This window comes from Molothrus aeneus, chromosome 10 (genome assembly GCF_037042795.1).
Source record: "Molothrus aeneus isolate 106 chromosome 10, BPBGC_Maene_1.0, whole genome shotgun sequence".
In the NCBI taxonomy this organism is placed as follows: Eukaryota; Metazoa; Chordata; class Aves; order Passeriformes; family Icteridae; genus Molothrus; species Molothrus aeneus.
Window position 1 is genome coordinate 10,713,491 of NC_089655.1, and position 13,238 is coordinate 10,726,728.

A 13,238-nucleotide genomic window follows, 5' to 3' on the forward strand; every position below is an offset into this window, starting at 1 on the left:
TTAAGATGCATCTGCCAACTACTTCCTTGAGAGTTAAAGACCAGGTTCCATCCTGTAACCAGGATATTCACTAACTCCATCCAGTAAGAAAGAGTTCTGCTGCTTGTCATCTTTCTATTATGAGCAGCCAAATACAGCCAGAAGTGACACTAAATAGTTTTTCATGATTTTCATGCTTTAATTTGTGTAACCATTTGTTTGTCCATTTATTTGAATACACTTACAATGAAAAAAAATTCCACAAATCTCTACTGAATAAAGACCAACCAACATTGGATATTTGACATGCCTCCTCTACAAAAGCACAGAAAACACTTCTTAAACAATTTGTGGCATTTCTACTTATCAATCACTACATTTCACAAGTTCACATATTTCAATTCTTGTTTAAAGTGACAAATATTTGACCTTTAAAATAAGAGCAAACTAGTAATTTATTCCTACACTGTATTTTAATTCTACAAGTGTTCAAAATTATTGCCTTTCAACAAAACTTAAGGACAATTTATTTTTTCTCTAGTCTCCAGAAGAAAGGAACCATGCTCCATAGCTCTCAAAGAATCACTGTCCTCAACAGTTAGATGTGAGACTACAAGATGTTGCTCTTGACAGTCTCCCAAAACAGAAAATTATTTAATATAATTATGACCTAACTATTAGGTCACTTTTTTTCCTCTTTTAAACATTTAATATAAAATATATCAAAACTACCCATTGAAAAATTCAACATCACTCCAATTTTGTTCTTTTGAGCAAAATACCACAGCAAAATGCAGATGATAATGTGGGCAGCCCATGTTACCCTAGACATTTTTTTAAAAAATAAGGTAAGAAAAACCCAAACCCCCACAAGAAAGCACCAAAGCCAGAATGCAGATGACTCTTCAGGAATGCACTTACCCCTGTGGGCTCAGATCCAAGGAATCCTCCCGGCTGTGCTGCAAGCTGGGAGAGCCCAGATCTGCAGCTGCATTGCTGGCAGCAGTGGCTGTCCCAGTACTTATGGTTGTAGTGGTTCCCAGCGTCCCTGACCCATTGGTGCATACCTTCGGGGGGCTTGTTAGCAAAGCCTCAGACTCTGCCAAGTTTTTCACTTGGTGCATCACCCCTTAGAGAAAGAAGAGATCTTTGTTTGGTGGCTTGGTCTGGGGTCGGGGGAGAGGAGGGGGTGGTAGAGATGCGGTCATAAGAACAAGTGTGTTTGAAAATGTAGAACTGAATGTCACTTGAACCTCTGCTTTGACTATGGCAGTATTTGCTCACCCCACCCATCAATACCAAGCTTTAAAGGCAGTTCAATCTTTTCTTTAAAAAGTTAACCTACATGGTTTAAAAATAAAAAATTAGAGCAGTATGAACAGTAGCTAAAGGAACCCCAAGTGCAAAGACAAGTACAAAGCCTTCTTCAGCCTAAGTGAGTTCACCAGTATCCAGTAAGCCTGTACGAACTTGCTTCAGACTCTGAAAACACAGGCTTGTTTCCTCCAGAGTCTGGGCCAGCTCCTCCCTGCTAGTATGAAGTATCTTGCACAGGTCTGCCTTTATTATTCAAGAACAATATTCAATTTTTACAGCTTGGGAAAAGTGGACACACATTTTTAAAATACTACATAAAGAGGTGAAGAGAAAAGAAAAAAAAGGAAACCATGATTTACCTTCTCTTCTGAAGTAAACACTAAAAATGTCAGGTAACTTTTGCATTAAAATCTCTGCCATCTGCAGGGCTCCAACTACTATCTTAAGGTCTTGACTCGACAGCATGGAGGCAATATGACTAAAACAGATAATTTATTAGAATTAGCTTTGTGAGGCTTTGGCCGATTTTTTCTTTTTAAATCAAGTCAGTTCATCTTGCATACACACGGCACTGGAGACTGAAAGCAAACAAATTTCACAATGCTTTTATAAAAGCTATCAATAAAAGGACTGAAACAGCTCTCTTCCTACCTATATCACTTTTACCAAGTTTTAACATAGCATAAAGGAGAGAGTCTTTTATAAACATGATGTTCTGGAACTCAGTATTGTCTCTGAAAATCTCTTTGGTTTATTTTCCAGTTGCATCCTCAGATCCCCAACTTTACATGTAACGTGTAGGAGAGGTTTCATGAATAAAACTTACCAATTGAATGCTATTAGTGTCTGTTACTGTTCACATTGTATTACCTCAAAAGTTATCTTGCCCTCAGAATTTCATAGGCAAGTTTTAGAAATCAAAAAACCAATAAAGGGTAGTATTTGACACTTCTAGTACACACAGCCAGAGGCAACCTAAGTTTCTAGTAAGAATGTCTAGCATTGGCAACTACTGCAAAATCTATGATGCAAAAAACATCCTGCAGAGCTGGCAGCTTCAGCTTTTTAAAAATAAGTAAGACTTTTAAAGTATCATTTTCCCCTGAAAAAGATGATTCAAAAAAAGTAATCAAAAGTTTGAGCTGTAAGCTCAAAATTAGTTTCATTTGCAGCAGTTAAAGAACCCACCTTGAAACAGCATGGTTTTTCAGCACATCCTTCAGAAGTTCAGCATCAGCAAAATAAATTATCCTAAGAATTGCTCTAAGGCACTTGTGTCTAACAGCAGGTCCAGCTGAAGAACTATATACTTCATAAAGAACACCAAACAGTGTTTTGATAAAGGATTTTGCCAGTTCTGGGTCCTCTTTCATTAACTGTGCTCGAGCATCATCCTTCTTCAATTCCGAATGTCCACCTGTGAGAAAGTGCACAACAAATCACTGGACAGACCTTTGCATCTCTGCTCTGATAATTAATTTCTTTTGTTAAAACTGATTCAATTCAGCTCTCAAATTGAGAAAATTCAAGAACCAGAAATCAAAGTGAGTAAGAAAGTACAAAACCTACTCTTTCAAGGAGTTTAATCTGTTTTTCTTCAGTTTTCTTAAGTATTTCTGTATAACAGTAAGAAGCCCTCACAGAGTCTTCCTTAAATAAAAGAGCTGTATGAATAGAAGTGTTTCAGAAATCCCAAGCCAGGAACACCCCAGCTCCCTCCCAGTTCGATACAGGTTCAGGTCCCAGGAGGAGCTTACATGTTAAAAAGCACACATGTCAATAGTATAAGCTTTGTTATGAAATTTTCTACATTCATGTAAATCAGAATAGTTTGATGTTCCACAGACGCCATAAGAAATTTATTCATTAAGAAGTAAATGGCTGCACAACCCAACATATATTAGCCACAGCTAGAGAGCACCGGTGTTTCCTGAGCTGTACTTACTAGTACACAGTACTTACTAGTGTTACTACCCACAGTACTTACTAGTGTTTGTACTGGCTAAAGGGTTTGGTTTTCGCTGAATGGCACGAGCTGTTCCAGTATCCTCATTTATTTGCTGCATAGAGTTAAAATCAATAGTATAGACACGCCCAAGCGTAGACAGGCTTATCTCATCCTCACCAACCTGATGAGCTGCCTAAAATCAAGGAAGAATATAAAGTTAAGAAACCCCTAATAAACAGAAGACTATATGAAAGGTGAGGAGAGGGGTAACAGAGTAGGAAAAACAGTGACAGAAATTCAGTAAGAACAGCAAGTACGTGATTTTGTATGGCTGAACACCAAAATAGTGCAATATTACAGCAGGATGTTTGAGGAAACTTGCGTTTCTTACTCAGAAAGATCAAGAGTGGTATTTTTAAAGACAGAGAAAGCACCCAATTCCCTATACAACCGCACGCAGATTTGAAAAGCATCACCACACAAATGTGTGGAATTACTACCTCTATTATTCGACTATCAATCCTGTTATAGGGATGCCAGAGACCCCTGTCATCTCGCCATTGCCATATTGCACCATCTGTATTTTGTGCATTTCCTTTCTTTAGCATAGTATCAACAGCAAAGATCCCCTCTTTTGGCAGGCAAGGCATCAGTTCACTGTAAAGAACATTAAAACAGTATTTTACTAGAAGTATACAATCAAGTCCATCTAAGCTGAAAACTGTTTGCCTTATTTTAGTCAAGTTAAGGATTTTAACATACCAACCACACCCAAAACCTAGGCCTGCAAGACTTACCAGATAAGGGAAGTAAGTTCATAAAGTTCTTGAGGACTTCGTGGAACAAGGTCAATTTGTTCTTGACAACTCCCATTTGAGGCTCCACAAAGGAGGAAGTGAAGCGTTTCTGCAATATCTATAAAAAATTATTATTCATGAGATGCCTGCATCAGATATGGATTCCATTTTCTGTTGGACACTACACAGAAGAGATAGTTACTACCCAAAGCAAACAGAGAGTGGACTATAGGACAAAAGTGTTTCTTTGAGCACTAAGAAATGTGTTCGTTCTCAGGTCTGGAGTTTGTGGCTTTTTTAGGTTTGTGATTCTTTCCTTTAAGGGACAACTAGGGGAGAAATACCACTCAATATACAAGACACAGAAGAAAACAGGGAAAGATACAGGATAGTTGAAGGGGTCAGTCAAAATTTGTGAGATGGAACAAAGAAAACAAGTGACAACTAAGACAGCTCTACAGCAGTTACTTTCATTAGTGTTTTCCCCTAGAAAAGTACTTAAAGCACAGTGTTCCCCCACATGGTCACAACTAAGAAAAGAATTATTCAGCTTGTATTGGAATGAGAACAGCCTGTGCAGCCAATACAGACTCAAAATTAAATGAGCACTGCAGTGACAACAGCTAGGAAAAAGGATAAAAACCTCTCTGGATAAAAGCTTTCAACAAGTTTAAATCAACTTTTTATCCCAAGGGAAACAGTAAGAGAGAGAAAAACTGAAAGAACAGAGTATTTATATAATCAAGTACATAGAGATCCACACTGAATGTAAGCATTAATATGAACAGGCCCCCTGGAACACAGAAGAGTAAGAACTCACTTTGCTTCATAAGCTGGACTGCAAGTGTGGGGCAGTTGGAGCACATCAGGGAGAACATGCGCACCACCATGATGAACATTCCTGAGCTCAGGATAGGAGGTGTCACAACCAAGAGCTGCTGGATATTTGTCAACAAGTCCTTGGAAGCAACCTGCTGCAGCAAGTTCTTCAAGAAGGGAACAACAAAATGGGAAACATTAGTCCTTGAAAGGTGAGCTCTCAAGAGAAACAGGGTGGGTGGAGAAGAAAGCAGAAATGCACCCCCATCCACACTCTTACCTCTTCATGCTGGAAGTTGTCCACTAGCCGTGCAAAACACAGACAAGTGCTTTCAACAGACTTTTTGTCCTGTTATAAGAAAGTTTTGTTTAAATTGAAATATTTTAACTTGCATTAGAACATGCTGCCATTTTGAGGCATTCATAAAATTTCTCCAAAAGGGCCAGTCTAATCACATTTTACAGAACATGACCTCCTGATATAGCTGTGCTTCCTACATATTCCCTGGGAAACACCCCCCCGGCCTTGCAACACAAATACCTTCAGGGACCTTTAGAGATAAATAAATTGATCTCTAATAGTCCTTCTGGATTCTGAAAGGAGGAAACAATAGGGAAAAACTGAAGTAACAGGAGTTATAGATAATAAGCAGGAGTGAACACTACTATTCTACAGACTACATGAAGCCTGATTTTGATATTATGCAGCACATACAACACAGCAAATTCAAAGAGACAAGTAAAGACTGCCTTGAAAATAGCTCTGGTTAAAAGTTCAATGAAATGCTCAAAAAACTTCACCTGAACATAATAAAACACTAACTGTAAAGGTAGCTGAGCACTGGATGAGGTTAGCCTGAGAGATTAAGTCTCCATCCTTGGAGATATTTAAAAACGGAAAAAAAAAACTCATCTGGACATGCTCCTGCAATCTGCTCTAGCTCAACTTGCAGGGAAACTAGGACTAGGTAACAGGGATCTCTTCCAACCTCAACTATTTTGTTAAGAGCTAATGCAAGATTCTTTTCGAGAAAATTTCCACTTCAAAATTTCTTGAAATCTTACTTTGGTGGGTTGCAGCTTCTCTTCAGAGATCAGGATCAGTACTTGTCCCTACTACTGGTGAGAATGATGCTTCCTGTTTCTAGAGTACAATCTAAAGCTGTCATTTGGCTTCTTAGAAGCTGCCTCAAAGATTCAAGCAGTCTTTCAGCAAGACGATGTAGGCAAAATTAAGAACAGCACAAGAATACATAAAACCATTACCTGGAAGCTTCCAATTATTTGCATTTGTTAACAGACAAAATATTTCTCCTTTTTCATCTTTTTAACAGGGATCTGCCAACCAAGCAGATCACCAAAAATCTCTTTTGGAGCAGCAGTTATTTTAGGTGCTCATTTATAAACACAGCAGCACTGCATGATATGTAGCCCTGAGGAGCCCCTTGATTTCAGATTCATCACTTCAAACTATTGTACAAAATCAGGAACTTTTAAAAAATGCCGTAAAATCCCCCAAAAAGTTAAAGCACAAAAAACGCACAAAAACTGAAACAGAGGGTGTTCTGATTTAAAGTGGGAGAGAACCTTGCAACCCATCTGTTAAGAAAAAATAAAACCAGCAATGCTACTGGACTTCGTCTTACTGTTGTCCTTGTTCTTACAAGGACTACAAAACCATTACTCATACTTTGAGTTAAAGTATCTTATTTGTCTTGTTTTATAAAATGTCACAGTTACAGAACCACAGAAGGTCCATATGTACACATTGGTATATCACAACCTGACAGTATAGAAACTTGAACTCAATTATCACCTTGCAAAGGCAAATAATACACAGCAAAGAAACAGGTATCTGGAGACATCCTTAAACTGCTTTCAGATCAAAATCAAGATGTTCCATTTTTTTAACAACTTCTTACCTGATGGGTTAACCTTTGTGTTAGCAGTGGCAAAGAGTCTGCCACAAAGTGAAACTCATCAGGTGTTATACTCTGGCAGCAGTTGGCGGCAATAGCTAGTGCATTCCTTTGTGCATTTATACTGAAGAATTCCAGATACAGCAAACAGTCTGCCAACCCACCCTGTAACAAAACAAACAAACATTTTCACTCTCAGTACTGCTGAAGTCACAGAAAGTTGTTTTCTTATTTCATCTTCACAGACGATCCCCAAGATGTAGAGCTGGCAGAGGCAAACCTGCCTTGTTTTGGTTTTACTTACTGCCTGCAGAATGGCTTTACTGTGCCTGCGTGACAACATCTCCAGGGCTGTGAGCGCCTGCTCTGCCACATCAATGCACTGGATAACTTGCAGCTACAAGAAAACAAAAAGGCTGGTATATCAACTTCTAAACAGATTTTCAAAAATAATCATCTTGATTAACACTCAGACACACAGCCTCTACCAAGACACATATGCTAATGAGGCCAGCTCTGACTAAGCCTGACAGTCTAAGGCTACCCCAGCCATGGAGCTACTCCAAGGGGTAAAAGCTCATTTATTTACACATTTTGTATGTTTGTAACACCAATCCAACAAAAAGTTCTCAGTGAAGGAGAGAGCACTTTTCAGTAAGGGTGAGAGCAAAGATTAAGCCTGGCTTTAGAAGCTTATCATGCACTTTGTATTACCTTGTAAGCCAGGAAAAGAAGCCACTATCTTAATGGCATTTTCTAAAGTTAAAACAAACTATATAATCCCCTCATGCTGTTTTATCACTGTTTTGATTTCATTTTACCTTTTCCAAGAAGACAGGAATTGCATCTACCACTACAGCAGATGATCTGGGAAGTGCTTCCATCATGTATGTTAAGGCCCGACATGCATGATTCATCTATTAAATACACAGATATTTGATTTTAAGTTCAGATAACATTTTAATATTTCAAAAGCTTCTTAAATATTACAAACTACTTACAATGTCGAAGTTGTGCTCCATCTGCAGCAGCGTTATCTGTTTAAAAAAAAGTATTGTTTGTTTAAAAAAATGTATCTAGATATCATCATAAAAACGGTACAAATCACTACTGTAGCTTTTGACTCAGGATTCTGGATGTTAGTAAGAATTCCAAAACAACCACTGCCTATTCTTGAGCTATTAAAAAATTAATAGAACTATAAAATTTAGCAAAACATCCTCTCAAAACCAAATAATAAGATAGATACACACACACATTAAGAAGACAATATAAATAGTGATGATTTAATTTAATCAAGACATTGAGTGAAACATTATATCCTCCGACAGAAATCTGAGATTAAATCTTTACCAAAGCTGGTACAACACTCTTGACTGGAAATCCTCCTAATGTTTCTTCATTTCCCATAACCAACAGCTGGCACATCTCAATCACTGCCTGTAGTTGCTGACTTTCATCAGTGGCTTGGAGACCTTGTAAAAGCTGTTGAGCTTTAGAACCTAGATATCCAGAAAAAAATTTAGGAAAAAAGGTATTAGAAAGTGTACAAGGGAACTGTTATGCTATACTTCTGCCAGAGTGGAAGACCAGAGATAGTTTGTTTTCCTCTGTATTTGTAGTTTCATTTCCTTTCCCTGTCATAAAAAGGGGGAATAGGGAAGGGAGACAAAAATCTCACTCTTGGCTGCCTTTCCAGTGCAGACTGGTCAGCACAGGGAGTCCGCCACACTGCTCAGCACAGCCATCTTGCCAACCTACAGCAGGAACCCAAACCATCCCACCTTTGTGCAGCACCCCCCAGTTAATCCAGCACATGGAGCACCCATGAGACCCCATCCTCTTCTTGGCATGCAGTGTAACAGGCTGCCTCTGGCTCTCCTGGGAAGCCAGACTTGGACTGGAAGGTGCACATCTCATCCAGCTGCATAGCGCAGACCTGGTGCAACAAGTCTGACCCACATTCTCACTGACACAACGTCTGAAGGAAATCCATTCTGTCCAAAACCGAAGACACTTTTGAAACTAAAACCAACATAACTTAGAACCGACATTTACTAATTGTTTTAAAGCTAGCTTAAGCATTTGTTTAAAGCTAGCAAAAAACCCAAAGGGGTTGGAGAGGTCTTTTGTTAAGCAGCCCATCATGCAAAAGAAAAAGATAAGGAAGGGGTGAAAAGGTAAGAACCCTCCCTTCCCCACCTAGAAGGGAACATTAAGATGCCCCAAAAAAGAAAAGCAAAGAAATACAGCTAAGGCAAATTTTTCTTCCTTAAAGGAAGACAAGCAAATTAGAATTGCTGACAAGTGGTCCAGCACTATCATGACATACAAGTCTCCAACATGTAAAATACTATATTAAACTATGAAGCTAATACAAATATTAGATTTACTACTGGCTGAATTCTACTAGTCTGGAAGTGGAAAGAATTAAGTCAAATTAGACAAACTTTGCTTACTAGCTCCACTTCCAATTGTCCTGTGGAAGAGCTGCGACATCCGAGGACCAAGAGGGCCAAACAGGTGAGGAGGAAGACCCCTAGCCTCTAATAGAGCTAAAAGCAAACAGAGGATAACAGCCATTGTCAAAGCTTCTATGTATATTTTTAAAAGCTTAAATTCCGTGATGTTATCATTTAAGACTACTAGAATGTTGATATTTAAAGAGTTAGGATTAGATGATTGCAGCTACCTCGATTTTGAAAAAAACATCAAAAAGATGACCTTAAAGGAACAAGTAACTAATTTTTGCTTGTGTCAGAGCAGTAAGGTCCTTTACAAAGTCACCCGCTGAGTTTGCACAGCTGTGTATTTCACAAAAGTAACTTCATCTATATTAAACTCTAAGCCTAGAGCCAGAGCAGCAAATACATCAGGCTGCAATTTCAAAGCTGAACTCAAACTACACAGGATAGGTTAAGCTTATCTTCATGTTTTCAGGACCTGCAGGCACTACTACTCTGAAAAAAATGGCACTGAAAAACAGGTTCAACAGCTTTATTTGCTGATGAGCAGGAGAAGGAAGAACTCTGGTAAGTATTAGCGGGTTTCTCTTCTGATTAATCTTCAACACTTTGTTACAGTACTGTTACTTAAGCTAAACTAAGTGGGTGATTCTGATTTTTTTTGTAAGCAACCATCACTACTGCTGATCATTAATAGTGAAAACCAATTTAGCCCAATATTTCTAATGCATACCTATACTTACTGAGAACTGTAAGCAAGTGAACTGATACTGACAGCACTCCCACATTAAATATACAGATTAACAAAAACCTGTCATTTGCAAGGGAGATGATGATCTCAGGACTCCCTGCAATGTAGTAGCAAAATCATTAGACCAGTTGCAGGACATGCATACTGAGTTTATATCTGTCATACTCTCTGGTTTTGAGGGAGCAGGCTCCTTTAGCCCAAGCACAAAAGCAAGCATTTTAAGAACATTCAGACTTTTTTTGGTCAAAGCTTACAGCAACATGGGTACCAATGACAAGCACAAAAAAAAATGTTATCCAGAAGCAGGCAGAGTATAGTAGGCCTAACCTACCCTCTAAACTTAAAACATGCTTGCAAAGAATATTTTCATATTTGAGCTTACACACTTAATAGGACTGAGTTCTCAGTTCTCTCCCCCCACCTCCTTTTAGAAAATCATCAGAAGTAGGGTATTACACACCATTTAAATGAATAAAGACACTATCCCACCCCCTCTCCAGACATCCTTGCATCTTTCATGAATTAAGGCTTGTAAATCCCTACTTCAGAATTACTGTGAGCAGAAACACATTCACAGACAATGAAACAAAATAGAGCCTTCTCACTTGAATGTCATACAGAATTTGTGTAGGTATGGTTATTTATAGGCTAACAACCAAAAAGGTAAATTAGTGACAACTTTTATACCTTGTAGTCTTCCCATCTCAGAATCATCTGACTCACTTTCTCCAGAAGTTGTCATACCTACAGCTCCAGCAACAGAACTAGAAGCTAAGGGAACAGTAAGAGATTAATTAATACAAGTTACAGTGTTTTTAAAGCCACAAAACTCACATCCAAAAAAGGCTCCAACATCAAAAGCGCACTCTGCATTTAGTGCTGCCGCCAGCAAACTCCTGTCAAACTTCTAATTTAAAACAGAGCAGTCAAGAGGACTAGTACTTTCCAAAAGCTGTAGAAAATGGCTTTATCAACACAAGATAATGAAAAAGAAATACAGCTAAGTCCATAAAATTAAGTTTCATACAGATTTACCTGTATCCTTAATAAATGTATACCCTTCTTAATTGAGTATTATGCTATACTTCGTTTCCATTGCTACTTTCTGTACTGATGTAGCCACCTTTAAGCATAGAATGTTTAGTATTTTCTACCATTCAGTATAATTACTGCACAGTTCCTTTGAACTCAGTAACTAGGACCAACTGATAAAATTATTATCTAACAGAACTGTGCAAGTGACAGTATTCAACTGGTCACAAATTTCTCCAGTACACACAGGCTTGCAATTTCAACAGAAAAGCTGTAGAATATTTGAGTAGTTTCAACAGTACTTTTACAGGTAATGCATGCCTTCTCTACTCTGAACACTTTGATGTCTTTTCAGTTGATGATATTTATGCAGCATCAGCTGAAGTTACTTTTAAAAAAAGTAGCAGAAACTTAAAAGTTAACATCTGGATTACTGGATATAGTTTGGATACTACAAAAAGGCATAATTGAAAAATGTACCAAATAGCCAAAAAATCATACTCAAATGTAAGGATTCCTCTGACTCAAAAACCTTCCAGCATTATTTACCAGCTTAAACAATTACTCTTCAGAACTTAATCCATTTAACTATTTTTAAATGCTAAGAATTTTATACTAGCAACTATGCTAAAAATTCTTCAGTTGAAATTCCTTTTTACCTGCAGCTCCCTGGGGAGGCTCATCTGTCCGTGCAGCTGAAGAGTTAACTCCATCCTGGTTGTTGTCAGGATCAGCCATCTTCTCCTGTCGGCGAGCTTCAGCTGCTCCTCTTTTGCCCAGGCCAGAGCCTCGCCGACTAAAGGTTCAAAAAACAAAGTTTCAGACCTTGTGAACTAAGATAAGAGATTTATTAATGTAAGCCTACTAAAGACTACATAATCTTTATGTACATCACTGCCACAACATTGCACAAATGAGCAATTTGTGGAAGAATCAATCTTCATAAAATTATCCAACCTCTCTGTTACATTCCCTGCCCTGCACCATGGCAGTGATTTGTTTACACTAAGGCATTACAGACATTAAAGATTTCAATACCAGGCATTCTACTAAAATATAACAGAGAAAATGAGCAAGGTTAATGTGACTGTGAATTATAAGTCATACACACATTTGAGAAGGCTGATGATTGAGGCCAATGAACATCTTTAGAGGAAGTTCTGAACTACTGAAAGCAAGAAGAGGACTCTGACATTCAACTTGGTTTTCAGAGTCAGAACAAGCTTGAGAGGATAAGTCTATTTAGATTTGCAGTTTTAAACACTACAGTCTTCATCACTACAAATACATCTGCCTTCAAAGTAAACAGTCAAATTCAAATACACACTTGACAACAAAATCAAGACTTCAGAAGTGGTTTTTTAATGGTATGGAAGAGGGAAAAGAGGATGTGCTAGAAGTACTAATCTAGGCATAAGAACAAAAATAAAGCTTGTTAAGGCTTCCTACATTTAGTCCCACAATATATGCAACTACAGAAGTTTATTGCATCACAGGATACATAAACTCTCTCCTCCCATTTAATCTACCAGCTGTTTAAAATTACTAATTCAGGACTACTCCTCCTCCTACTTCTACTACCAAGAAGTACATTAAGTACTTAGATACAGTTCAGACGAAACTGCTGACAAGCTGAGTCAGCTTAACAGTGCACCCTATAAAAACTGACTCCCGTGTGGTACCATGAAGTCTTCTTTTTCAAAACAATTATCTATTTCACTATTCATGAGATACAGTAGTTCAGCACTACTGTCTCTCTTCTTAAACACCTTTCTAAGGACAGGATTACTTAAGTTTGTGATGCTGGCTTTGGTTGTTTCTCTTCCTCCACCTCCACAGCTGGGGGATTTACTGGAAGTCTGATGGTGACAAATTCTATGTGCTATCCATGACACCAGTGTACAGAGTAATCCAGCAGGCCTGAAAAGCTACAGCTATTTTACAACAGCCATGTCAGAGACAGCCAAGGCCAATTGTCATGCGTGGAAATGACACGAATACCAACTCACTGTAGTAACAAGTTTCATTTCTCCAAGTTTTACCTGGTGCTAGCACAGGAGCCCGTGGTCTTTTGCCGTGTGCTCCGCCGTAAACTGGGGAGCTCAGCAGGTGGTGATTCACTGCGCTTCTTTGTGGATTTCCTTAGACCTATGCAATATGTAAAGAATTGAGACTAAATCAGTCTTTAAATACACAGCAGTTCTACAAACA

At 38.4% G+C, this 13,238-nt stretch overlaps 1 protein-coding gene across 7 annotated transcripts in view; it reads right to left on the reverse strand.

Annotated features, from left to right (window-relative positions):
* Positions 1-13,238, reverse strand: part of TRIP12 (thyroid hormone receptor interactor 12) — a 79,160-nt gene that overhangs the window by 20,913 nt on the left and 45,009 nt on the right. For 4 of the 7 annotated variants that reach the window (XM_066557072.1, XM_066557071.1, XM_066557069.1 and 1 more), the window contains 17 exons: positions 13,070-13,175; positions 11,687-11,823; positions 10,683-10,766; positions 9,239-9,334; positions 8,133-8,281; positions 7,781-7,816; positions 7,601-7,696; positions 7,084-7,176; positions 6,783-6,944; positions 5,141-5,209; positions 4,862-5,027; positions 4,042-4,159; positions 3,745-3,901; positions 3,284-3,437; positions 2,485-2,713; positions 1,656-1,774; positions 901-1,108 (listed from right to left, as the gene is read on the reverse strand). In XM_066557072.1, coding sequence (XP_066413169.1) covers positions 901-1,108; positions 1,656-1,774; positions 2,485-2,713; positions 3,284-3,437; positions 3,745-3,901; positions 4,042-4,159; positions 4,862-5,027; positions 5,141-5,209; positions 6,783-6,944; positions 7,084-7,176; positions 7,601-7,696; positions 7,781-7,816; positions 8,133-8,281; positions 9,239-9,334; positions 10,683-10,766; positions 11,687-11,823; positions 13,070-13,175 — 2,179 coding nt within the window. Of the gene's footprint in view, positions 1-900; positions 1,109-1,655; positions 1,775-2,484; positions 2,714-3,283; positions 3,438-3,744; positions 3,902-4,041; positions 4,160-4,861; positions 5,028-5,140; positions 5,210-6,782; positions 6,945-7,083; positions 7,177-7,600; positions 7,697-7,780; positions 7,817-8,132; positions 8,282-9,229; positions 9,335-10,682; positions 10,767-11,686; positions 11,824-13,069; positions 13,176-13,238 lie in introns of all 7 variants that reach the window. The other 3 variants (XM_066557070.1, XM_066557068.1, XM_066557066.1) reach the window with 1 other exon arrangement.